Source organism: Anoplophora glabripennis, unplaced genomic scaffold (assembly GCF_000390285.2).
Source record: "Anoplophora glabripennis isolate ALB-LARVAE unplaced genomic scaffold, Agla_2.0 scaffold64, whole genome shotgun sequence".
NCBI classification, from domain to species: domain Eukaryota; kingdom Metazoa; phylum Arthropoda; class Insecta; order Coleoptera; family Cerambycidae; genus Anoplophora; species Anoplophora glabripennis.
Genome location: NW_019416216.1, coordinates 1,428,987 through 1,456,690, shown reverse-complemented (window position 1 = coordinate 1,456,690; position 27,704 = coordinate 1,428,987). Strand labels below are relative to the sequence as shown.

The window sequence follows — 27,704 nt, the reverse complement described above, 5'->3', positions numbered from 1 at the left end:
CTATAACTTTTATATCTCGGTGAAAACCCTCACATGAATTAAAATTTGCCTGAATTTGTACTATTATGTATAGAAGATGTTAAAATGTGAACGAATGATGGGTGATATGGCGTTTTTATTGTAATTTTTGGAATCAGAACATTCAAAACTATAAGAATAAGGTAAATATACGTAAAAAGTTTTTGGTCGTTGGTCTGTGAATTTTAACATCGAATTGAGGATTGTCCATTGATTAATAGAAGCCACTTTGAACATCAACTGTAATAAAATAAAAAGTCGTACTAAATTATTGTTTTCATTTTTTTTTTGAGAAAAAGTAGGTATAACCTTATATCGCTGAATTCGTGTTAAGAAGTGTTATCTATTTATACTACAGAATATAGAGCGTGCTATTAAAAAAATATATAGGTAATGTTATAGGTCTGTCAAACATGGCTCAAAAAAAAAATAGAAAATATTGCAAGAAAGCGACACTTTCTATTTACTAATTGACCTGTTTCAGCGAATTTTTTAAATTTCCATTGGAAAATTAATATGAATTTTGTGATACTGTACATATGCTTCAACTTTATTACAGTGCAATTTTGTCATGGTATAGCTACACGCATATAAAATTTGAACAAAAACCAACTAGTATTGTTGGAATTAGAAGAGGCCAAAAAAGTTATTTAATGTTAAGATAAATCTTTTATGGATTTGGATCACTACAAAATACACCATCCACTGAAAATATTCAAAAAATCGTTGCAATGCTAAATGCACTACTACCAGGTGAAAATCTTTATTTTAGGATTGTTTGAATAAACAACTGAACAGAAAAAGTAGGATATGTTGAACTACAGTCGCTCTATACAGTGGTATGTTGAACCATTGATTTTTACGAGAAAAAGTTAAAGATGCAAATGTTTCAAATAGAATTGGACTAAATATGTGAAAGAGGATTACCGTAAACGATAGATAACTTTTTTGAAGTTGAAGCCATATAGATACAATTCTAGGCGTAACTTGTAAGTTTTGATTAAAATTGTATATGATGTATTCAATGATAGAACTATCTGCAAAGCCTGACAACTATGTTTCACTTCCAAACTTTGACGAATAGTAGATCTATTAGGGATATTTTAATGAGAAATGTTTCTTTTGTCTTTTTGCTTGTTAAGTCGCGGTTGCCCTCTGTATTTTTTGCACGGGTGTCCTTGTTATTAGTGGTGACCTTTACACTGCAAATAATACAGAGCCACAAAAAAAGTGGTCTGGTACACAGACCAGTATTTTGACCTGTTCAATCCAAATCTAAAGTCAGAATTCCCTGATCAGTTAGTGTTTTGACCCTAACATCAAAAAATTCCCTTAGTAAGCAGTTTTTGAGATTTCAAACTGACTTCAGTAGTCGGTAACCCCATAAGTCCGCAAGTCCATAATTTGGGATGAGCGAGATTGGTTGTCGTTACCACTTTTAGAGATATTTGCAATTTTCTATTTTTTTTGACAGTTTTTCTCGTATCGTACTGTCAAATTGGCCATGACCAGAAACACTCCAAAAACAATTGAAATAACATGACATTTGTTAGTTGTCAAATTATTGTCGTGTCTGAGTAGTTTTTGCAGAAAATTTAAATAAAAATGCCTGACGATCGTTTAAATTATAAATTTTTTATCTTTTAACTTTTGGGACTAGTTTATTAGGATTCTTTTTGTTAGATCATAAACCTTGGTTCAGTTTACTACTCCTTGATCAAAATTCATAGAACACTTAAAATTATGATCATGGATTAGCTGATTACTTACAATTAACCATTTTTCATACAGTTGGTATGAATGAAACCAATTATTCAGTGTGTTTTAAATAAGAATTTGTTACACATATAACGAATGAAGTTTAGCAAAATTGGTGAGCTTTCACTCAAATTTTACTCACACCCGATTGAGCGAAATTTTCACTCACAAGTGCGTGAAACTATTGCATCAGAAGTGAGTGAGTTTCACTCAAATCCGAGTTACTCATACTGATAGAGTGAAAATTTCACTCAATCGGGTGTGGACAGAAATTGATACATTATTGAGTAAAATTGAGTGAAATTTTTTTACATTGTGAGTAAAATTATCAAAATGCTCAATATTGAAACCAATTATTCAGTGTGTTTTAAATAAGAATTTGTTATACATATAACGAATGAAGTTTAGCAAAATTGGTGGTCTTTCACTCAAATTTCACTCACACCCGATTGAGTGAAATTTTCACTCACAAGTGCGTGAAACTATTGCATCAGAAGTGAGTGAGTTTCACTCAAATCCGAGTTACTCATACTGATAGAGTGAAAATTTCACTCAATCGGGTGTGGACAGAAATTGATACATTATTGAGTAAAATTGAGTGAATTTTTTTTACATTGTGAGTAAAATTATCAAAATACTCAATAGTGAAACCAATTATTCAGTGTGTTTTAAATAAGAACTTGTTACACATATAACGAACGAAGTTTAGCAAAATTGGTGGGCTTGTCAGTGGGTTCCGAATGCTCTGTAGGCCATTTGGCACCTCGTTCTCGGACCCTTTGACCCCGCGCCGTCAAAGATGGCCATCTCTTATCCGCAATGGCTGGGCCATAACTTAGGTGATACACGGCCGCCTGTGACTAAGGTAGTTGTCGCGCTCTTATGCATGCACGGGTCCGGAGGCGATTTATCTTTATGGAGTGTTTGCATTCGCGGTCACGTCCCGGCAGTCTGCGCCGACCCGATCAATGCCGCGGGAATGGACGGAAACGAATCAGTTACGCACCGGACAATTGAACGCGCCCGACGAGGATTCTGCACGCACCGGGAGAGCCTAAGGAATGCGCCGGCCAGGCTCGTTGGTCAATGGTTGTATCACGGCGTGGAAATGCTCTCGACGTTCACCTACGAGAGTAACCAGATGAACCGTTTCAGAAGAGAAGTAAACATTGGATTTTCATCAATACACTGAAAAAAATTTCACTCAAATTTCACTCACACCCGATTGAGTGAAATTGTCACTCACAAGTGAGTGAAACTATTGCATCAGAAATGAGTGAGTTTCACTCAAATCCGAGTTACTCATACTGATAGAGTGGAAATTTCACTTAATCGGGTGTGGATAGAAATTGATACAATATTGAGTAAAATTGAGTGAAATTTTTTTACACTGTGAGTAAAATTATCAAAATGCTCAAGATTGGGTAGAAATGTACTCATAATTTCACTCGGTACTTGCTTTCGCCCACACCGATTTTTTTACGGTGTAGTCAATCGAAATCTTTGAGCCACAAAAAAAACTATGAAAATTTTAGCTTTGAGGTACTGATAAAAACAGGTACTCAATGTAAGTACCATCATCATGATAGTATCAATTAATAGCCGTAATTAGTATTAGAAGTCCTCAAAATATGACGCTGATTCCTCAATTCTTTCCAGATATATTAAAAATTTTAAATTTGGGGCCTTATATCTCTAAAATCGATCTTTCCAGAATACAACTTACTAAACAAACCCACATTATTTTTCATGGTTTTATATAGTCTGGAAGTTACCAAGACAAAAATTGAAATACCCTACACTGTAAGAGGAATTGGACTTATTTTCACTCGATTTCACTCAGTAGTATATCAATTTCTGTCCACACTCGATTGAGTGAAATTTTCACTCTATTAGTATGAGTATAACTCAAATTTTGTGAGTTGTGAGTTATCAATCTTTGTTCAAATATTATCTAAAATGACAAAAAGTGAAATAACTTACACTGTAAGAGAAATTGAACTTATTTTCACTCAATTTCACTCAGTAATATATCAATTTCTTTCCACACCCGATTGAGTGAAATTTTCACTCTATTAGAAGGTATGAGTATAACTAAAATTTTATGAGTTATGAGTTATCAGTCTTTGTTCAAATATTATCAAAAACGACAAAAAGTGAAATAACTTACACTGTAAGAGGAATTGGACTTATTTTCACTCGATTTCACTCCGTAATATATCAATTTCTGTGCACACTCGATTGAGTAAAATTTTCACTCTATTAGTATGAGTATAACTAAAATTTTATGAGTTATGAGTTATCAGTCTTTGTTCAAATATTATCAAAAACGACAAAAAGTGAAATAACTTACACTGTAAGAGGAATTGGACTTATTTTCACTCGATTTCACTCCGTAATATATCAATTTCTGTGCACACTCGATTGAGTAAAATTTTCACTCTATTAGTATGAGTATAACTAAAATTTTATGAGTTATGAGTTATCAGTCTTTGTTCAAATATTATCAAAAATGACAAAAAGTGAAATAACTTACACTGTAAGAGGAATTGGACTTATTTTCTCTCGATTTCACTCCGTAATATATCAATTGCTGTCCACACACGATTGAGTGAAAATTTCACTCTATTAGTATGAGTATAACTAAAATTTTATGAGTTATGAGTTACCTATCAGTCTTTGTTCAAATATCAAAAATGACAAAAAGTGAAATAACTTACACTGTAAGAGGAATTGAACTTATTTTCACTCAATTTCACTCTGTAATATATCAATTTCTGTCCACACCCGATTGAGTGAAATTTTCACTCTATTAGTATGAGTATAACTAAAATTTTATGAGTTATGAGTTATCAGTCTTTGTTCAAATATTATCAAAAACAGCAAAAAGTGAAATAACTTACACTGTAAGAGGAATTGGACTTATTTTCACTCGATTTCACTTCGTAATATATCAATTTCTGTGCACACTCGAATGAGTGAAAATTTCACTGTATTAGTATGAGTATAACTAAAATTTTATGAGTTATGAGTTATCAGTTTTTGTTCAAATATTATCAAAAATGAGTAAAATTATCAAAATGCCCAATATTGACTGAAAGTGTACTTAACAATTTCACTAAATGGATTCACTTAGAACCATTTTGCTTTCACTCTGACCGATTTACTTGCACTCTATGTAATAAACAAAAACACCGATTGAAGCCTTGCCACGTTGCACAGTAACGTGCCATACTCTTCAGAAACTTATGTCCGTTTCCATTATCTTCATGTCGCTAACGTCGCCCTCATTATCATTTATCGTAGCTCCAGCATAATCGTACCCTTAAAGTAACAAAAACCCCTGTTATTCGGTTGCTATTCTCTTTCAGATTGCTACGTCTACCTGGACCGGAAACTCTCACCCAACGCGTCCCGCCCGGGAACCACTCCATTATCCCCAGAGATCCCCCGTCATGTGTCCATCGGGTGGTCCGGGACCCTCATCCCAATCGGTCGCGCTTTGATTCGACCGCCATCGCTCGGCACCTCGTTACCGGGCCGACCACCGCTACCCGCTTGACGGCTCAATCTCTCTTCTCGCGCATTCCCGGCCCCTGACAGCGCAATAAACCGTGAAATATGGGCCTAGTACGGGAAGGAGGTGTCAGCGGACGATGCGGACAATCGAGAGACTAAGAATTTCAAATTTTCGGTTGCTTCGTGAATTATTAGTACAAATTCAAGGATTAAAAAATAGTACACAATAAAGAATTGAGTGTTAAACCTATGAGGATGGTTACTATTTATCTGCAGTATGAAAAACATTTTGCCCAAAAGTAGTAAAAAGAAACATATTTCAGCAAGTAGTTTTCTTATCCCAATAATATTATACTTCATGACATACTGATAACACAGCCCCACAAAAAAGTCGTGGATGTGGATACCCAGACCATGGTATGTATGTATGTATGGCGGAGGGTGGTGGAATTGTTTTTCCACCGCGGCACTTAGGCCTTATTAGGCCCCTTGTACACCCTCCTTCATTACTCGAGTACTTTTCTTCAAACCATCCTATTTACTACACGGGTGGCTTGGTGCCAAAGTCTCGTACAGTTTATGTATGATAGCATGGTCTTGAGTTACAGAGATTTTCTTTGCTCTGTCTCATTACCATTTATCGGGGACCACACGCATGCGGCAAATGTTGGGCGACCCAGGTCTCTGGTGGGCTGCCACAGCCACGTCCCCGAGCCTGCCTTAAGTCAGCCATCCAAATTCCAGCCTGCGTCCGTGATGATTGCCTCGGTAGATCGAAATCCGCCGGCCAAGACACCCGGTCTGGGTAGGGGACCGACCCAGACCATGGTATTCCTATGTATTTTCGACGTTTTTACCCCTCTAGAGGGTTGGTTCTTTGGTTGTGTTTCCTTTGCATTCTCAAGAGCTTATAAGCTAGAAGCTTTCATGATGCAGATCTATGTCCAGAAGGGTATAGAAATGAGAGCACGTGGGTTGCAAAGTGCCCATTTATACTCTTTTCCATGAAGAATACCATGGTCAGTCATTCAGATCACGACCATTTTTCCTCCGGGCCTCTATAATAGAAAATACCATTACGGTGGACACTAAATAGTTATCTACTGTTTATACAGGGTGTTAAAAAAAGAGTGTAAAATATTTCAGGAGGTAATAGTATGAACCAAAATAAGCAGAAAAGTCTTAATAAACATGGGTCCGCAAAGTAACGGTTGCGGAGATATGGACCACTATTCGTTTTTCAAACATTTTCTTTTATTAGGAATAAACCGACAAAGGAAGATTTTAACAAACAACAAACAAAGTTACAGAAGATGTTCAAAGTGCCCTCCGTCCATTTCCAAGCAGGCACGACATCTTCGTCTCAACGATATTCGAACTCTTTCCAAAACACCCTCCTTGGTTTGGATTTCTTGACACTTTTGATAAATCCGTAGCAGCAGCTCTTCTAGGCTATTTATAGGAGTACCATACACTAATGTCTTCAAATATCCCCAAATAAAGAAATCTAGAGGGTTCAGATCAGGCGATCTTGGAGGCCATAAAACAGGTCCGGCCCTTCCTACCCATCTATGTGGAAAAGTTTGGTGTAAATGCTCTCTAACGGCCATAGAAAAATGAGCTGGAGCACCATCATGCTGCAACCACATTTGTTGCCTCCGATTCAAAGGAATGTCTTCCAAAAATTCATACAGTGTGTTCTGCAGAAAGTTGAGGTAAGCAACGCCTGTTAATCGGTTTGGTAAAACAACAGGACCTAGAAACCTGTCACCTAGAATACCCATCCAGATGTTTAATGAAAAACGTGCCTGATGTCCAGATTCTATTAGAGCATGAGGATTTTCGTCGGCCCAAATATGCGTATTGTGAAAATTAAACACTCCATTTCTTGTGAACCCGGCCTCATCAGTAAAAAGAATGTTTGCAAGAAAATGAGGGTCTTCAGCATCATGACGTAGAAATCAGCGGCAAAAAACCAAACGTGCTTGATGATCATTTATTGGATTTAAGGCCTGTACTCGTTGCACATGGTATGGATAAAGTAGTTGCTCGTGAAGGATTCTCCAAACAAGAGGACCACTAATTCCTACCTCGGCTGATATTCTCCGCACACTCGTACCTGGATTCTGCTCTACCAGTGCTAGAATTTCTTCTTCTGCTCTAGGAGTGGATACCGACCTTGGTCTTCCGGATAAATGGCACTGTTTGCTCAAGGAACCGGTATCACGCAATCTTTGGTGAATTCTTCCAAACATGCGTTGTGAAGGAATCTGTCGATTTGGAAAAGCGTCAACATAAAGACGTTGCGCTTCGGTGGCGTTCCCATTAGCACGACCATACATGAAATGCATGTCTGTTAATTCTGCGTTAGAGTAACCAGTCATAGCGAAAGAAAACTTGTGCACTGAGAACAACTGTCAAATACGTACTGTTTATTTCACTAAATATCAACCAGCTATTATAAGAAAATACACAACGTTTTTGCAAAATAAAAAAAGGGGCTAAAAAACATAAAACATTCCATATCTCCGCAACCGTTGCTTTGCGGACCCATGTTTATTGATACCTTTCTGCTTATTTTGGTTCATACTATTACCTCCTTAAATATCTCTCTCTTTTTTAACACCCTGTATTTACAAATTAGAGGTTAATATATTTATGACAATAAGTGCATGGGTAGTTATCAGCTATAATTGTGAAACTTTTGAATTTGTGATTTTTCCCTTCTCGAAGAAACACCACAAGGAAATGGCCATTATCTTCTACAGAGCCTTTCTAAATGTTTATAAGCCATGAGACCGCTAAGCTTAGGCTACCTAACATTGCACGACTGGTTCTGGTAACGAAAATTCCCCAGACCCTGGCGTCACCAAATTAATGATTCGTTTACAATGAACAATGGCAAACCGTTGTGTCTGAGCTGGAGATAATACAATCTCGTGAAAAATTACACCAATGACCAGCCAGTGAAACAGAATATTTGTTTGCCGTGGTGTATGGCGTGTAGTGTTGGAAAAGTTTCTGGTTTTTCTGGTGAAAATTGTGTTTAAATGCTGTTGTAATAGTTTCACTTATAAAATATCAGTTTTACTCATACTAGTAGAGTAACGAAAATTTCACTCAATCGGATGTGGACAGAAATGGATACATTATTGAGTGAAATTGAGTGAAATTAAATCTATTTTTTTAGTATAGAAGAACTAAAGAGGCAATAATCATTAAAATATTTAGAATGTGAGATAGTTTTTGTGGACTTTCTCTTCCTTAGACAATCAAGGAAGCATTATGATTTCGAAGAGATATAATAAAAAAACATAATTTTTCTTTTATATTTGAACAAAAGTGATTTTAGCGATTTTCCATTTTTTACAATAAATAGAACGTACTATTATTCGTACTATTATTTGGTTTTTACCTTTGCTCATATGAGTAATTATGAATTGCTATTACGGAAAAATTTAACCTTATTGCGAATATACTGCTCTGTATTTTAGAAATATGCTTATAAAAAATTAATTAATGAAGCATTCTTACACTATAAAAAGATTGAGTAAGCTCATATGGCGCTCAATGATGTATCAATTTCTGTTCACACCGGATTGAGTGAAATTTTCACAGAGTTAATATGAGGGCAATATCAATTTTATGAGTGAAATTATTAAAGCAGAATTGACGAAGTTTACTCAAATTTGAGTTTCCGTTACGCCCCAGTGAGTGACTTTTTACTTTACTATGAGTCTAAGAATAATTAAGAGTTGAGTTTTCCCGAATATAATTCAAATGTACAATTCAAATACACAGTAAAAAAACTGGTGTAATTGAAAGCAATGTGAGTGAAATGATTGAGTACATTTTCACTCAATATTAAGCACTTTGATAATTTTACTCATGTGCGATATAATATTGGAACTAAAACTGAGTGCCGTCACTCAAATATAGCTACCCGTTAAATAAGTTCTCCATTTTGTACACTTGTACTTAAATCGAAGGAAATGTTCTCATTATTGAGCAACTCCACCCCATTCTATGGTTATCGTACAACTTTTTTGTTTTTCGACATACGGACTTCGTACCTTTTGCATTCAACGCAAAACGGACAATCAGAACCAGGGGTGTTGGGGAGATTTTTTAAATTATTTTTCCGATCCAGCGCACCGTTTCTGAGTTATAAGGTATTTTCTACTGTATGACGTCACACATGTATTGTGGATATGAAATAGGGTGGGATCAGTAATGAGGACATTTACTCTTATTTAAGTACAAGTGCACCAAATATGAGTTTACGTGAAGAATTTATTTAAGGAGTACCCATATTTGAGTGAAAGTGCTCAGTTTTTGTTTAAATATAATCACAAATGAGTAAAATGATCAAAATGCCCAATATTGAGTGAAAATGTACTAAATAATTTCACTCAATGGTTCACTCCGAACTTTTATTGATTTCACTCAGACCGAATTTCTTACAGGGTAAAATTAGAGATAAAGTCAATTCTTAATTGGTTTTACATACTCAGAATAGAGTCAAAAGTCACTCACTTGGATAGTTAGCAGAAACTCGGATATGAGTAAAATTCACTCAATTCTGTTGCAATAGTTTCACACATAAAATTTTAGTTGTACTCATATTAATTAATAGAGTGATTATTTCAATCTGTCGAGTTACTGAGTAAAATTGAGTGAAATAGAGTGATTTTTTTTTACAGTACTTATATAATCGATTCATATTGGAGTGCAACTAAAATCAGTTTTAGTCCAAATATTGTCATGAACGAGTAAACTTATCAAAATGCTGTGTGAAAGTATGCTCAATAATTTAACTATTTACAGTGTAAATTCGCTTAAATTTTAATCTATCATGTTATCATACAATTTTCTTAAAAGATATTTATTGCAGGTCCGTAAAGCTACAGTGAACCAGCAACAGGCCTAGCGGGACGTCGGCGGCCGCAGAAGGTCAAAAGGTAGTCCTTCCACAGGACAGATCGGGAAGAAACATGGCTGTAGAGATATCGCCCGTATCGCTTCTCGCCATCGAGTCGAGGAATTTGAGAGGCGCATTAATATTTCACACGGCGATGGCGGTTTTTCAAACGCAACCCGACACACAAATCAAGAGCGACAAGAAGGCCGTGGATGGGGGTGACGGACCCTTAACCAGACGCCAGAACTTGAAGGCAAAAGAGCTATTAATTTTATTCATTTATAACAATAGTGCTTTCTATTATAGTAGTATTTATTGTAAATGGCTAGTGTTTTTTTTTTAAATAAAACTGTAAGGAATACATGATATTTTCAAAATTCAATGCTACATAATATCAGGTCAGGCGGAATTTGTTTTGGTGTTTTATATAGTATCGCTAATTTTTGCTTTAATGGCTCCAAAATGATATAATAAAACATAATTTTACTATGCGCGCGCTATGCACAAAACGTGTGTTAAACTTATTATTAAACAAATAGTGAAAAAATTGGAAAATACTCCATTTTTTTTCTCTTTTTTCAACACAGTTAAAAAACTATTCATTTTAGATGAAAAAAAGATTCGTAATTAAATTTTACACATGATCTACCTGCTTTCAAATAAAAAATACAACATAATTATTGCAAATATAGCAAAAACAACAAAAAAAATAATGAAAAAATTACAATATTTTTGCGACTTTTTTAAAAGTACTTATATTATAGGTAGAATCTTCATACTTAGCCAACAAAATCGTTTTGTTATAAAAAAATACACCAATTCTCGTTAAAATCGGTCCGATAGTTTTCGAGTAATAATTTTGCAAACTATAATTTTTTGCAAAAATTGAGCCTAAATTAAGATATTCTATCTAGATACTTGAAAATTTTATCACATAAAAAAGGCCACTCAAACTTTAAAATGTGTCCAGAAAAATTGAAATCTGTTAATACGCCGAGCCGTGGTAATTGTTTAAACATACGCGTAATTTTTGCGCTTATAATCAAATAGAATAATTTTATAAATTCATTATACAGTACGCGCCTAAAGTATGGAATAAATTCAGTAAAACGAAACAAATTTTTTTTTTGGGAAAAATCCTCGAACAGGTCGATTTTTAATTTAAAAAATACATATTTTAGCATCAAAGGCGATTTTCAACCGTCATTTGTTTTCGAGTAATGATGTCATCGATATTTTTTTAAATAGCAACCTCCTATTTTTTTCTTGATTCTGAAAGATCGTTTCATTGTCGATCAGACAATAATAAAATGTTGCCATCTTACATAGGAAAGTTTTCGAGTAAATGACGATTGAATGTTAGAAAACCCAAATCAATTAAATTAAAGCAAACACGTTATCAAATTTAGTTTTTTGAAATGCCCTGAAGATTTTTATGGATCACGTAGGTGTAAATCTTTACAAAGTGTCACTGTCGTACCGACTTTCTAAGTATTGTAAGCGATATAAAAATTATTGTTGAATTTAAAGTATTATGGCACATTTAACTGTCACACAAAGAATTGAAATTTTAATTCTTATCGGTTGCGGGGAGAAGACTAGAACGCAGCAGGAAGTTTGCGATTTATTTAATGAAAAACTTCCAGATTGCCGTATCAGCCAATCAACAATCAGTAAGATAGAATCTAAATTTAGAGAAACTGGCAATGTTGTAGATATTCCAAGCCCTGGACGTCCAAGCGTCAGTGAAGATCACAAACAGAACATTTTGATAAGTATGGTAGATAATCCTCATAATACTTCACGATTGGTTGCTTTAAACAATGAAATTAGTCAGACCACAGTGCTACATATCCTGAGGAAGGAAAAAAATATCCCTACAAAATTCAACTTGTGCAGGAATTCAATGAAAACGATCCCGACCGCTGCTTACACTTTTGTGAAATTATGATGAATTTATGTCAAGTAAATAGAGATTTACCCCGGCAAATACTTTTTTCAGACGAGGCCACGTTTTGTCTCAATGGTACAGTGAACCGTCAAACTTGCAGGTATTGGAGTCGGGAAAATCCTCATTGAATGGCAGACCCAACACCCACAGAAATTAAATGTGTGGGCTGGAATAGTTGACAACAGAATAGTAGGGCCTTTCTTCTTTGAAGGAACCCTTACAGGAGAAAGATAATTAGAGTTTTTACAAAATGACCTTGTTCCAGCGCTTGCAGTAATTTTTCCTAACGATAATGACTCTGATATTCCTAATGACACCATATAGTAGCAAGACGGTGCACCTCCGCACTATGCGCGCCCTGTTCGAGATTTTCTGGACAATTGCTTTCCTAGAAGGTGGATCGATAGAATGGCCAACGAGATACCCAGATCTTACACCCCTGGATTATTTCTTATGGGGCTACTTAAAGTCCAAAGTGTACGTTAATAATTGCTTTCCTAGAAGGTGGATCGATAGTATGGCCAACGAGATACCCAGATCTTACACTCCTGGACTATTTCTTATAGGGCTACTTAAAGTCCAAAGTGTACGTTAATAGACCACATAATTTAGAAGAACTCCAAAATTGTATTATAGATGAAATACACAGAGTTACCCCAGAAATAATTCATAATGTGCAAGAAGAATTTCTACACAGACTTGCGTATTGTCAAGAAGTCGGTTCGAACACTTAATTTAGGTAGAAAACTTAATGAATTGTATTTGCTTGACATAGGAATTGTTATTTTTTTAATAAATAAAATTTACGTTTTCTAACATTCAATCGTCATTTACTCGAAAACTTTCCTATGTAAGATGGCAACATTTTAATACTGTCGGATCAATAATGAAACGATCTTTCAGAATTAAAAAAAATAATAAGGGGTTGCTATTTAAAAAAAATGCCGATGACGTCATTACTCGAAAACAAATGACGGTTGAAAATCGCCTTTTATGCTAAAATATGTATTTTTTAAATTAAAAATCGCCCTCTTCGAGGATTTTTCCCAAAAAAAAATTGTTTCGTTTTTACTGAATTTATTCCATACTTTAGGCGCGTACTGTATATTCAATTTGTTAATTGGTTCCAGTGTTATAGTCGATCAAAGTTAACCGGCATTTGTGGCGTAACTACGAGGTCTCGAGGGTTGTTTTTTTAAATAAATACCTTGCCATTCCGAGTACTTTCCGGGAGTGAATTTGCAAAACTTGCGCCCTTGTGCAACCCATATGAAATGTTTCTTAAAACTATTGGACCGAGCATGAAATTCACGAAAAATGTATGGGAGGTAGTGAGGGGGGGGTGGGGGTCCAGAGCTCGGCTGCTCCGGCCGACTCGAAATTGAAATCGCGCGTTCAAAATAGCGGCGCGTTTAAAAATTTTGATTATCTCGGCTTCTAGTGGTCCGATTTTGATGTTTTCTTTTAAATCGATATATCGCGAGCTGAAAAGTCCAAATATCACATTTTCAAATGCGAATTATTGTTAACAATTATCGACCTATTAACGTATTAATAATTACTACTACATGTCGACAAATAACACCACATCAGTTGAGGAGACTTATTAGAAATAAGAGGAGACGAATTAAACAGTGCAAACCAAATGATGGTGGACTAATAGAAAACGGTAATATTTAAATATTATTTTGTTGTGAAACTCATTTCTGGTATAATAAAAGAAATATATAATTTGGTTGTCTTCTTGTGAGCACCCTGTATGAGTGAAATCAATGAAACTGCAAGGAATTCGGTTAATTAAATTAAGGAAAAATAACTTGAAAATATTTTCCAGTGTGAATACAGGAAACACTGCAATGAGTGAAATTTTTCTAAGTTTGCACCTATTTTGTAAACACCCTGTAAAAGCTATAATAATGAAATTTTGTATTTAGAGTTATGAGGTGTGATCAAATCGAAAATGCTATCCATTTCTTTCTTAAAAAAATGCCTAAATATGTTTTAATTTTTAAGGGTACTGTCTCATAAAAAAGAGAATTTTGGAAATCAGCCAACGCCATCCTAAATACGGAGGTGTGATTTTAAGTGAAACACACTGTATAGAGTGTCTCTGAAAATTTGGGATATCGCTGGACGTCGTATCTATATACAAGAGCCAACACCTACTGAGATATAGCCCACTGAATATGATATCATGAAACAACATTTTTTTAATACGACTCTAAAACCGTTTCATTAAGAAACTTCCTATTTGGTAGATTGCACGTCTTGGTTTATTCAATTGTAATATATTTCTTGAATTGGTAAGAAACAATTATAAAAGATACCTACTGCTATTTTTAGGTTCCTCGTTTCTTTCAGTATTTGACAATATTTTCTCTGATACGCCTATGACTATTTAATTTACATTTGAATACAACGTCGGTTTTTAAAGATTTTTTTATCTTTAGTGAAATTTTGATATCTGATATGGATTTCGAAAAAAACGGGAAATCCTCGCACTTAAATGCACCGGAATACAGGGTGTTCGGTTATTAATTTTGAAAGAACAATAAGAGACCCTTTCTCTCATAATTGAAATACTTTAATATCGAAAAGCGAGTAAAATTTTTTTGGAAAATAATTTTATTTTAAAAATATATATTAGATATCCATTGGCAAATGCGGGAAAATGCTATTAGGTAATTAATGGGGTAGAAGAGACCAAAGAAATAGCACACTGTATATTATTTAATATAAGAAAATTTATCCGAATCATTTTATTTTGATTTCAGGAGTCTGTCGAAACCTAATAATTATTTTAAACAAGAAGTTCCATAATACCTTTTAGTCATAGTTTGCTTCTCTTTCGAGACACTGATGTTGAAATTAAAAAAATATATCACATTTTCTGAAATATTTCTAAGGATGTTTAATGTATACAGTAAATAAATCGGTCTTAGTAAAAGCAAAAAATAAATCTATGAGTGAAATTATTGAGTACATTTTCAGTCAATGTTGGGCATTTTGATAATTTTACACATTTTAGATAATATTTGAACTAACACTGATAAATTCACTCATAAAAATTTAGTTGTACTCATATTAATAGAGAAAAATTTCACTGAATCAGGTGTGGACAGAAATTGATATACATATTATTAAGTGTATTGAGTGAAAATAAGTCCAATTTTTCTTACGGTGTAGACGGATATAACTTGGGCCACTGATTTATCTGCGTAGTACTACTATTTCTTCTTACCAATGAGATAGAAATCTCATCAGAGAAGAGGTGTATTACAGTTTGTTCAACGAACAAACAAACCTTTTAACACATTTTAATCAGAAACACCTTGTATATATGTATACTGAGAAATAGGTAATTATTATATAAATTGGGATAAAATCGCAAAATGTAGTGAATGAACAGATATTTAGGAAGAAAAAAAATAGCTTAGTTTTTGAAATTGTTTAGACAATACGAAGTTTTTAGATTTGAAGGTTTATTTAAAGAGTTTGAGGACAATACAAAGTGACTTTCTTAGGGTTGTTTTGCCCCTTTATTGGAATATGGAATCAGATTTTCAGTAGGACGTTTCGTCTTTCACCAGCCATGACCAAATCAATTTTTTATATATAACCCTATATATACAATTTTGTCCGGTAGTAGTATGTCTTACTATTTGAGCTGGAAAAGTTATCAGCTTTACTTTTCTTCAAAATGTTGATATTTACATTTTTTTACAATTTTGCATTCAGTGTTGAATTCAATGCAAGTTATAACCTCCTTAAGATTTATTTGTTAATGTGTAATTAATTTATTAAATTGTAAAATAATAGCAACGTAAATAAGGTAACCATTTTTTTACAAATTTTATTATTTTCTTTCTTTTTTAAATTTCAAAATTATATATTTTTATTATTACAGGTGCTGTGAACGCAGTATGTGCTGATGGGTTTCCTATGGTTCTTCGGAAGAAAGAAGAGACCCTCATCTTAACTGTCATAGCAGAATGGGGCTTTTTACTGGCCAAAGCTGTTGTCCAAGAAAGGGTCAAGAATTGTTCAATTGTTCGCCACTCTTTTTCAAAAAGCATTTTTTTGGTTTAAAAATAAAAATAAACTAAAAATGGATATTATTTTCTTATAAAACTGCATCTCAAAACGAACAAAAGAAAAAAAAATGATATTTTTAGTTTTTGCCTAGTTACAGATATTTGAATATTCTAATGATCATAACTTCTTGAGGGGTTGAAACAAAAATAATTTGAAAACATTCATGAAAGCTACTCTAAATATACCAAAAAAATCAGGAAAATTAAAAATGGTTGAGTCACGACCTCACTGATATGGCATGGAATGCCCCATATATAAAATTCGTATCATAAAGAAATATATGAAAATGATTTTAAATGTGTTAAACAGTAATAAGTTTAGTTCGATGAATATATAGCTCGGTCTCATTTGTTTATTATTGTTCCAATAAATAATAAAAGTTAAAGGAAAGTCCAATTTTTGTGTAATTATATGTACGCAAGAACATAGGTACACTGTAAAAAAAATTCACTCAATTTTACTCAATAATGTATCAATTTCTGTCCACACCCGATTTAGTGATACTCTATTGGTATGAGTATAACTGAGTGAAACATTGCATCAGAAATGAGTGAGTTTTACTCAAATCCGAGTTACTGCTGACTATCAATTGAGCGACTTTTGACTCTATTCTGAGTATATAAACCAATTTAGAGTTTATCTAATAAATAATTTCAAGAGTGTCAAGACCAATTTAAATCGTGATTAATGATTTTTATCATAAGCACGGTTGGCATTATGTCTTTAAATCAAAATGTCACTAGAATTTACTTACAAATTATTGAACTTGTTATCACCAATAAATTGCGTGTAGATACTACATACAGGGTGGGCCATTAGTGTGAGAAATTAAAATAACTCCCTTGTTACTCATAAAACAGAAAACAAATTTATGTAAATGTTATACAGAGTCAAGAAACCTAAACCACAAAATTAATTTGGTACATACAGGGTGATGAATAAAACCGGGACACGCCAAATATTACATTTTTTTAATGGAACACTCTGTATATTTTTAAACATATGGATTTTCGAGAAAATTTTATATATGGCAATATAAACAGTGCGGGGTTGCCAAGCTATGTAGAAAATTCTTCGAATTTTGGAATAACACTACTCGAAGAAGTTGTATTAACTTTCAGCTACTAACACTTGGAACAAAATAATTAGACAGTAATGGGCAAATGTTACACAAAAGCATTTATAGTAGCTAATACTGATATTTTATACAGGACATTTTTTATAATACGATCATTTTTAGAAAGTTTAATCTTGATTTTCTAGAATTTTTTAAATGGAACACCCTGTAGTTTATTGTTCTATTTTATTCACATATCGGTCCACTTCAACTTTTATTAAACATGTTAAAATTGTTAGTTTTTAAGATATAGCAATATTTCTGAAAAAAACTTAATTTTTATTATTTTGTAGAATACCACAAATAAATATTAACTAATAAAATTAACTCAAAATGGAATGATAAATTACGAACTGACAAGTTGACACAATGTGACAGTTTTTTCCAAAGCCATTTCGTGCAACGAAAATAATAAAATTTTGTTTTTTCTAGGAATGTTGCTATATCTTAAAAACTAACAACTTTAGGTGTAGAACATACTTAATAAAAGTTGAAGTGGACTGATATGTGAATAAAATAGAACAATTAAATACGGGGTGTTTCATTTGAAAAATTTTAAAAAATCAAGTTTGAACTTCCTTAAAATTATCGTATTATAAAAAATGCCCTGTGTAAAATATCGATATTAGCTAAAATAGGAGTCTTTGCCTAACATTTGCCTATAACTCTGTCAAATACAACTTCTTCAAGGTCATGTTTTCTCCAAAATTCGAAGAATTTTTTACATAACTTGGCAACCCCGCACTAAAATGTTAAACTGTTTATATTGCCACATATAGAATTTTCTCAGAAATATATATACATATATATTAAAAATATACATGGTGTTCCATTTAAAAAATGTTATATTTAGCGTGTCCCATTTTTAATCATCACCCTGTGTGTTTTAAATTAATTTTGTCCTTTAGGTTTTTTGATTCTGTACAAATTGTATATAAACTTTTTTCTGTATTATGAATAACAAGGGAGTTATTTTATTTTCTCACACTAATGACCCACGCTCCACGCTATTTTTTCCAATGCTGTGGTGTCAAATTTAGTAGGTACCTGCATAATTTTTTATATTACTTTGTTTCCTTAACTAATTTATCGATGACTAGAATTGGCAGGCTTCTTATCTTAAATCTTAAAAAAAACAGGCCTCAGCGTCATTGAGACCGATATTTGTCAATATTTATTTACCGTAACTTGTCAACCGAGTTAACAACACACGTCGGCGCCTAAAAGACATCCTCGACCTGAACAAAACTTTCCCAGTTTGCCGAGAAAACAAACCGCTATTGAGACGGAGCAGTTTACCACGCGTATCGTTTTCAAAAAGCTCGACGCCCAGAGGCGTTGACACTCCCTCGATAACAACTTAATTAGGGACTCCCTTTCCGAAATCGCTGCGACATTCATCACGGCTAGTGTTTGGACAAGCCGAACACGGTGAGCGAGAGATAAGGGCTGAGACAGCTTCAGTCTGGGTTTAGTCCTGGAGATGAAGTAAAAAGTTTAATTACGGCCAATTTATATACTGTAATGAAACCCGTAAAATTATTTTTTAAGTCATTCACGTTTGTTCTTCTTATAGTCTGTTTAGAAATGAAAGAGAGTAATAAAAGCTTATTATGTATGCAAATCGTAAATAAATGTAGTACTGGTGCTTATTGTATTCAATATTTTTATATTATGTATTTTCCGTATAGATGAGGTGTACTTTTAAAAAAACTTTGTGTGATCGGACTGTACTAAATTGTAGCAGGTAGCTAAAATTTAATCCCCGACCATCCGTCTTTGTCTATGCCGCTTCAATTTCTCGGTCCATTTCTCTTATAAGTAAACAATATAAAAACAGCATTTCAAAACATGGGGCTACTTTGAGCATCATAACCGGGTTAAGAGGGTTTTTAGTAATTCAAATAAAATTATTCAATATTATTATAAAAATATTTATTTAAATTTAATGAATAGACTTTTATTCCACACAAAAATATATGTATTTTGAAAATTCAAATTATGGTGAGTAAATGTAGTGTTGTATAAATGTACAATAAAGAAAATAAAAAAGTAGGTATATTAAAATTCATCCTCTGAATATTCTGATGAATTATCTTCGTCTCCTAGATTGATAACGATAGGTTCCACAGTAACGTCAATTAAATTATCGAGTTCCCACATTTTCTCCTCTTCTTTTTGTACATGATGTATACATCTTTGCCAGTTATCTGCAGTTACTCGTTCCAAGGAATTTTTTAACAAAATTTTCACGTCACTTAATTTAAACGTCGTATTATTTCGCGCTACATCTCCTTTTACCTGCGCCCAGACTAATTCGATTGGGTTAAGTTCACAGTGATAAGGTGGTAACCGTAGTACCGTTATTTGGCGATTTGTTGCCATTTCATCGATAACATATTTTTTCTGATCTTTATTAAGATTGACAAGTGTCAAAAGTTCCTTTTTCACCATATTTGTTTCAAAAGAAATGTTTTTTCCGGATAACCATTGAATTATATCGGCTTTCCTCCAAGCAGTCGTAGGCGTCCGCTCGGTCTGCCGTGAATGGTAACTGGCATTATCCATGACAATTACAGACCCCGGAGGAATAAGATCCAACATCTGTGTAAAATACTCTTCGAAAACATCTGCGTTCATGTCTTCGTGATAGTCACCTGTATTTTTAGATTCAAATAAAAGTAAACCGCCATCTACAAAACCACTGGCACTACCTATATGTGTCACTATTAATCTTCGCCCTTTACCTGAAGGTGCCTTGAACCCTGTTGAAAGTCCATCCAAAAATGCTTGTCGAAAACTTTTTACATTTTTATCTTGCCATACTTTTGTTACAGTATATCCCTCGTTGACCCAAGTTTCGTCTAGATAATAAATATTCCTCCCTTCGTCACGGAATTTTCTAATTGATCTTAAGTAGGATCTTCGCCAACAAATAATTTCATCTTTATCGATAAGAACTGACTTCCTGTTCTGCTTTTCCCAGCAAAAATTCAACTCTCGTAAGACGGCCCATAATTTGCTTCTACTGATTTTTGGCAAATCGTTGTCCTCTGAAAGTTCACTTAAAATTTTGTTTAGCGTTGGTATTTCTTTTTTAAAATAAAATGAGTGTACTTTTCTGCGAATGACATTTTTGAAGAAATCATCTATAACGACTTTTGACCTCCCTGTAGATGATTTTGGGGGATTTACAGTATCTTGTTCATTTTTTGTTTCCTTTAAAAGTCTGTAGATAGTCGATTTTCCAATTCCTGTCATTTTTGTTAGCATTAGTGTTACCCGATAATTACCTGAAACGAAATATTACCACGCCCATGGCCGGTTCTTATCTCGGAGTTTTATTACTCTCTTTCATTTCCAAACAGACTATAGCATCAAGTGGCATATACAGGGTGTATCAACATTCCGTGCACACCGAGCTACCAGCTTGCTGCGAGCAAAATAAGCAGATATAACTGCTTACTTTGCCCTTTCCCAGGTTGCTCCATTTAGCCTTTCGAGAGTATCAAAGTTAACAGAACATTTTTTAAATAATTTTGAAACGTCTTCTAAGAATTTATTGAAATTCTGTACACTAACACTTTAAGAAATATTTCACTTTATGACAGTGAACGAAATAATTGAATTAACAGGACAGGACTATGACATTCTATAGCTTCATTTTTTGTCCTAAAGAAGATCTAATTTTCTCTCTTGTGAAATTATTGTATTTGTAATAGCTTTGGATTAACTATTTTTTTAAATTAGATCTTATTGAAATTCGGTGCACTAATACAACTAGAAAGATGTCACTTTATGGCACAGTAAACAATGTAATTGAATTAAGACTTGAAATTGTGTTGTATTTGTAACAGCTTTGGATTAACTATTTTTTTATTAGATCTTATTGAAATTCGGTGCACTAATAGTTCTAGATAGATGTCACTTTATGATATAGTAAACGAAATAATTGAATTAACAGGACTATGACATTCTATAGCTTCTATATTTTTGTCCTAAAGATAAAGACCTAATTTTCCCTCTCGTGAAATCGTTGTATTTGTTAACAGCGTTAGGTTAACTATTTTTATTTATTTCATCTTATTGAAATTCGGTACACTAATACTTCTAGAAAGATGTCACTTTATGACATAGTAAACGAAGGGTGATGGAGCAAAACAGACTATGGATTCGTGTTCAGGAAGTAAAATTACGTCGACAAACATGTGTCACGTGTTAAGATCTCGTCACTTCCTAAATTTCTCCATTTTACTGAAGATTTTTAGCGATTTTCTGAAGGTATTCAGTGATTTACGGAAAACCAAAGGGCGATGGAGCAAAACAGACTATGGATTCGTGCTCAGGAGACAAAAATACACAGGAAATCATATGCCGCATGTAAAGTTCACATAACTTTTTTTTTTGTTGACCGGTGATTATTTAAGAAAAAACAGACAACAGAACAAATCGGTTAATGTAGATCTTCCGTGAATAAAACTACGTTGGTACATTATAATCTTGTCCTTTGTGTGTGTTCTAAATAATACGGAATGTAGGATTAATCGAATGCAAAAGAGTATGGGAAATGATAGGTTATATCTCATCCATCTAGCAACCTAAATTTTCTTTCAGTGTACGCGAATTGAACGCGATCCTTCCGCACAACCACCCCGACTAACCCACCTCGCTCCGCGCCCCGGTAGCCCGGTGGGTGGCCTTCTGCTGGGCGTCTCCGTGTGAGCGCTACTCTCGTTAGCCGGTGTGTGACACCGGTTAATCTGCCGCACGGGGTGGCCGAGGCGAGATGGGACTGATTCCCAAGTCGGGGCTGGCGCTATGCAGACGCCGTCGCCGTGGTCTTATTGCGACCGCGGAGGATGCTCGTCCGATCTGAATTTCAGCCGACAGGGGAGAAATGCGAGGGGCTGGAGATGAATGGGCGAGCTAGATCGTTGGGTAGCAGATAAAAGGTCGAATAATGATGTTTATGGGTTGCGTTTCAAACGTAGAGGAACAAGTGGGTTTTATCAGGAATTGTATCACAAGCGGTAGATATTTGAAGTACGAGGTGGTTCTTACGGAATTTAAAATAGTGAAGTAGATGATCTTTGTATGTAATTCCAAAAAAGTATACCTGTCGAATTACAATTACCCCGGCAAAGAAAGTGGTCTATGCCTTTGAATTGACCCAATTAGTCCAATCAAATTACTTTTTTAGATGCCAAAAAATAGTTCAGTAATTGAAAATATGTAAAAATTAGGAAAAATTCTGTAGAATTCAATGAACTACTTTACCCCACCTGAATTTTTGGGCTTTATTTTCAAAATGGTGCTCAAAGTTCGCAAAAACAGTGTTTTTTATTTATAAAAAAAACTAACCATTTTAGAAAAAAACTGTTTCATACAAAATTTGTTGGAATTTTTAATACGGATCGAATAAGCCCAAACCGGTTTTGATCGATAAATTAATTAATTAGTTATTCGCAAAATAATATAGAAAAAATAATATAGAAAAAACACCAAGAATAGCGAAAAAAAATTCGAGTCTAAAGTCTATTAGTTGTATCCTCGAACAGATTCTGCAAAAAACGCAAAAAAATCATAGCATTAATAATAATAAATGATTTTATTTGCAATTACATACAATATTCGCTAGATTACAAACAAAAAGAAAAAATACAAGTAATAATAAATTGCAGAATGGCAGAGTTCACGTTAAACCTGCTCTTCCACTTAACCAAAATAATATTTATGATAAATTTTTTCTAAATCTAAGAAATAAATTAAAGCAAACATATTATTTAAGATAAATGCACAAAATTACAATTTGAAAAACAATTATAAAGGCTAGAAGTGATGCCATTGGTACAAAAATGAATTACATAACAATAAAAGTAGGTATTATAGTAGTGGTTGTGTTTAAAAGAGAAATAAAGACCTGAAATCCTAATTATGGTTGGATACGGGGATAGGATCCGTAGTTATGATGAAGTGTGTCAATTATTCAATGTCAAGTATCCAGAACAACCAATACCTGCGTCTACAGTATGCAGATTAGTACGCAAATTTGAAAACGCTGGCCATGTTAGAGATCTGTCTAGATCTGGAAGGCCAATAACAGTGATAGAAAATGATAGGCAAAATGTTATGTTTAGCTCTCACTGAAAATCCACACACGTCGTCGTATCGCCGAAAACGCCAACATATCAATACATAAATACGTACCTACAATCGACCAAAACACAAAATATCCACAAATTTCCATTTTTTGCTGTGGCACTGTTCTCGCATCAGTTTGTGATACCTACTTTTGTTGCTATTTTAAACCATGTCCATTACAGTCATTGGATTTTTTTTCGCTCTTGTCAAAGTAAAGTAGGACAAACCCTATATCGACGTATTTCCCTTCAAAAAGACTATCAATTTATGCTTATATGCATAGGTTTATGAAACATAGCGCAAAAAAGGTGACAAAATGACAATTCCTATTTACTAATTGACGTGTTTTAGCGTTTTTGTGAAAACGCAACACAAAATAAATTACGAATTTTTTGCGTTACTTCTGGGACACACTGTATATTATAATATTAAAAAACATCTATGGGATAACATATTGTGTTTAATCTTTGACTTAAATATTGGTAATTTACAGGTTTTAAAGCAACTCTGAAATAAATATGTTACACGAGTTGTTACAGATAACGTATTCTTAAATCTTATATTCAAATTGTGAATATCTGTTCTGTAAGTAATTTTATCGTAAAGATATGGTGGAGTCTTAAAACATATAATTTTATGAAATAGGCAACAGCTATGGAGTAGGTAACTGTCTCTGTTCAATTTTCAACCAGCCAATTTCCTCAATTTTAGGTGAAAGATGCTCACGCCTTCTAACATTACTTACATATCTTACACACGAATTTTGTATTTTTTATAAACGTATCTTGTCATATTTCCTTAAATGGAACAATACGAATGCATCATACAAGGCAATTCTATTCCCTTTACTTTGTCTGTTTGCAAATATTAATTTAAAGTTACCAAAAGATTTAATGATCATATTTACTTGTTCGGTGAATTTTAACGATTTTTAGCAATTTCTGTTGATTGCAATTGATCACCGCATAATTTAACATTTACACTATTTTTTAAGTCGCGCTCTAGCAGAATGTGGCTCAAATAACATAAGTTTGATTTAGAAGGATTAATATAGAGGCAAAATTTGTTAGAAACATTTAAAAGGGAATTTAAGTCATCCGTAATTCTTTGATTAGCTAATTGTATGTCAGATTCTGCAAAAGAATAATACAACTGAGTATCGTCAGCATGAAAGTGTGATTTACAATAAGATATAACACTTAGAAATTAAGAAGTACTAATCGTAAAGAACAAAGGACCTAAAATGGATCCCTGAGGAACACCACAGTTTACCATTTGATAAGTAGAACGTTGAATATTGTACATCAGGCCTTGTGTTCTATTTGTAAGATAATTCTCAATCAAAGAAAGTGGTTCATTGCCAAAGCCAATATAATGCAATACTGAAAGAAGTAGACGATGACTAATTCTGTCAAATGCCTAGCTATAATCCAATAAAACTACAGCAGTTAATTCACTATTATCAGTGGCTTTCACAATGTCATTTGTTACTTGTAAAACTGATGTAGCACATCAATAACCAGGCCGAAATCCAGACTGATGTTTAGGTAAAATTTGAAATTTATTCAAATGAGATCTTATTTGTTTACTAGCAGATTTTTCAAACAATTTAGATAAAGTAGGCAGAATACTGATTGGTATAAGATCTGTAAGTTCAGTAACGTTATTTACTTTAGGCAACGGTATAACATTAGCAATATTCCACTGGTAACAACGAAGGACAAAGCTCTTATGTCATACGTAAACTGATTCCGTCCGACTCTACTGCATTCGATTTAATAGAAAGAATATTTGAATGTAATCCCTCTTTTGATACCACCTGAAACATAAACTGTCCAACATCATCTTTTAGTACACTTCAGTAGTAACTTATATATATGCTTTCTTTTTAATGAGAGTGAGAAAATTTAGAAAAAGGTTTTCTAGATTAAATCAAGTGTTTTTCTCATAAATTTTGTCTAATCGAATTTGAATCTAAAGTCTGTTGGGCATCATTATCCACAAATTTTACAAAAATCGCAAAATATCACAAACAAATCTTGAATAAATGTCATGGATTTTCTTTGACGTCGCTCTTACACTTTTCTTCTTTTGTAGCGAACTTTTTTCTCTTCGAATGATCTATGCAGTGGATTTTCCTTTCTGTCTATTCTGATTCGTTTCTCTCCTTTGTGTCCAACAGAAGCCTGCCACCATGTTGACATCCCATGTTCCTTGGTATCGATTCTCCGTTTTACTTATATCTTGATGGAATCTTTCTCCGTGTTCTTCACTGTAGTCTCCAAGGTTTTGAGGAAGGTAGGTCAAGGTGAGAGTGTAGGAAGTGCAATTTAAGATTCGTCAAGCATTCGAACTGTTCTCTTCAACCAAATTTTCGTAATCCCCACACTCATGTCCTAAGCAGTTCCGAGAGATATTCTTGAAACTTTACCATGCTTTATCTTTGCAGTGAAATTTTCGTTTTGAAAAAGAGTAGGAATTTGAGGACCATCAAAAATGCATTTCTTCAATTTCGCATCACTTTTCGCTGGAAACTTCTCTCCTTAATATTGGAAGTCACCGTCTTTGTCCAGAGCTTTGATAAACTGCTTCATGAGAGCAAGTTTGATATGAAGAGGTGGCAGTAGAATTTTTGAAGGCTCAGTCAGTGGTGAATGAAACTCCGTTCTCGTTGGCCGCTCTTTCTGAACGTAGTGATTTTTCCTATCTCTGCTATCCCATAAACATAAGAAGCAGGGATATTTTGTAAAACCTGATTGGTGGTCCAGGATCATGATAGAAATATTTAGATCACCGTATACTTTCTAGATTTTCTCCAACACTATCTGGAAATTGTTGTAAGTCTCTTTGAGCTTAGTTGAATGAACTATACACCATTGGACACTTGATCAGAGTCAGGAAAGTTTTATCGAATTTTTTTGCGCGAGTTTTTCAAATTCTGGGGGGGGGTATAGACCACATTATTTTTTTATGTCCCGGGACAATTAGTAGGAAATACGTTTTGGCAGTAAAGCAGTGATGAAATTACAGAGGCCCATGGCAAAAAAGTGTGATAGACCAGACGACTAGATCAACATACCCATACGTTTCAGTCACTGATTTTTGTTCCCGGATTCCAAAAGAGCGAGAAATTTTACATTGGTATTTTGTCAGAACAGCGAGAAATCGGGAAGATGACCTGTATACAAGTTGTTTGTGTCATCAGGAATATGATGACTTTAGATTTGAATATCATCTTGATAAGAAGCATTAGAATCGACTATAAGACAGTGATATAATGACTTTCGTATCCATAAGATTTGGTTTTCATTTTCAGGGCATAAAAATGGTAACGATAGACTTCTTATTTAAGAATTTGGTCCTATATACTCTCAGCTTGTGGACTTAGCATAACGAATTTCACAGTGTGGAGATTTCAAATCCGGCTACCTCAGAATATGCTAAAGATGGTGGCACTGACCTGAAATGGCATATGTAGCATAGTTCATTCTACGGTATTCAGAGTTGACCTTGAAATAACCTTGACCATGACTCTCAAGTGCAAATCCAAGGTCACCAGATGATGATCCGCAGTGACCCAAACAACTTTTCCAGAGATTATTTATAGCGCTATCCTCGCTATCTTGACGAAACGCCATCCTGAGAAGTCGGAAATTGGGATTCTACCTTCAAAAGATCTGGAAAACGAAAAAATAACTAATGTACTATCTATATTTGCTAAAAATGTTTGCTCCAAAAAAATTTTTTTATTTACGAATTATTATTAATTCTGCTGAGCTGACAAATAATGATCTTTGCTGTTTACTAGATATTGGTGGTGTAAGTCAATGCTGGACGATGTAATCTGCAGTGTAGTTAGTTTTCACAATGTCGCCAGCCACAGAATCTGTAGGTACCATGAAAGTATGACTAATTTAGACACATTACTTTTTAAAACTGATAATATTGTGTGTAAACACGTCGATGGATGTTTGAAAATCACTAACATAAATCTAGCTCAGCGTCAGAAAAAAAATTACTTGAAACTTGAAAGGCACTCTGGGGTCCAGCAGACCCCACACGCCCTTTGACTCATTGCAAATTAAACATTAACCATAATTTGTGGCTGTGCTGTGAGCTGAATTGGTAGACACCAGGGAATGCGGTAATATATATTTCTACTTAAAAATAGCCCTTAATTAAAA

The 27,704-nt window shown here is 34.0% G+C and overlaps 1 protein-coding gene across 1 annotated transcript in view; it reads left to right on the top strand.

Moving 5' to 3' along the window:
• The window catches only part of LOC111693166, a 139,470-nt gene that overhangs the window by 73,809 nt on the left and 37,957 nt on the right, over nt 1–27,704 (top strand). Inside the window, exon 3 of the mRNA XM_023457359.1 lies at nt 16,075–16,239. Within this exon, the coding sequence (XP_023313127.1) occupies nt 16,075–16,239 (165 nt within the window). The remainder of the gene's footprint in view (nt 1–16,074; nt 16,240–27,704) is intronic.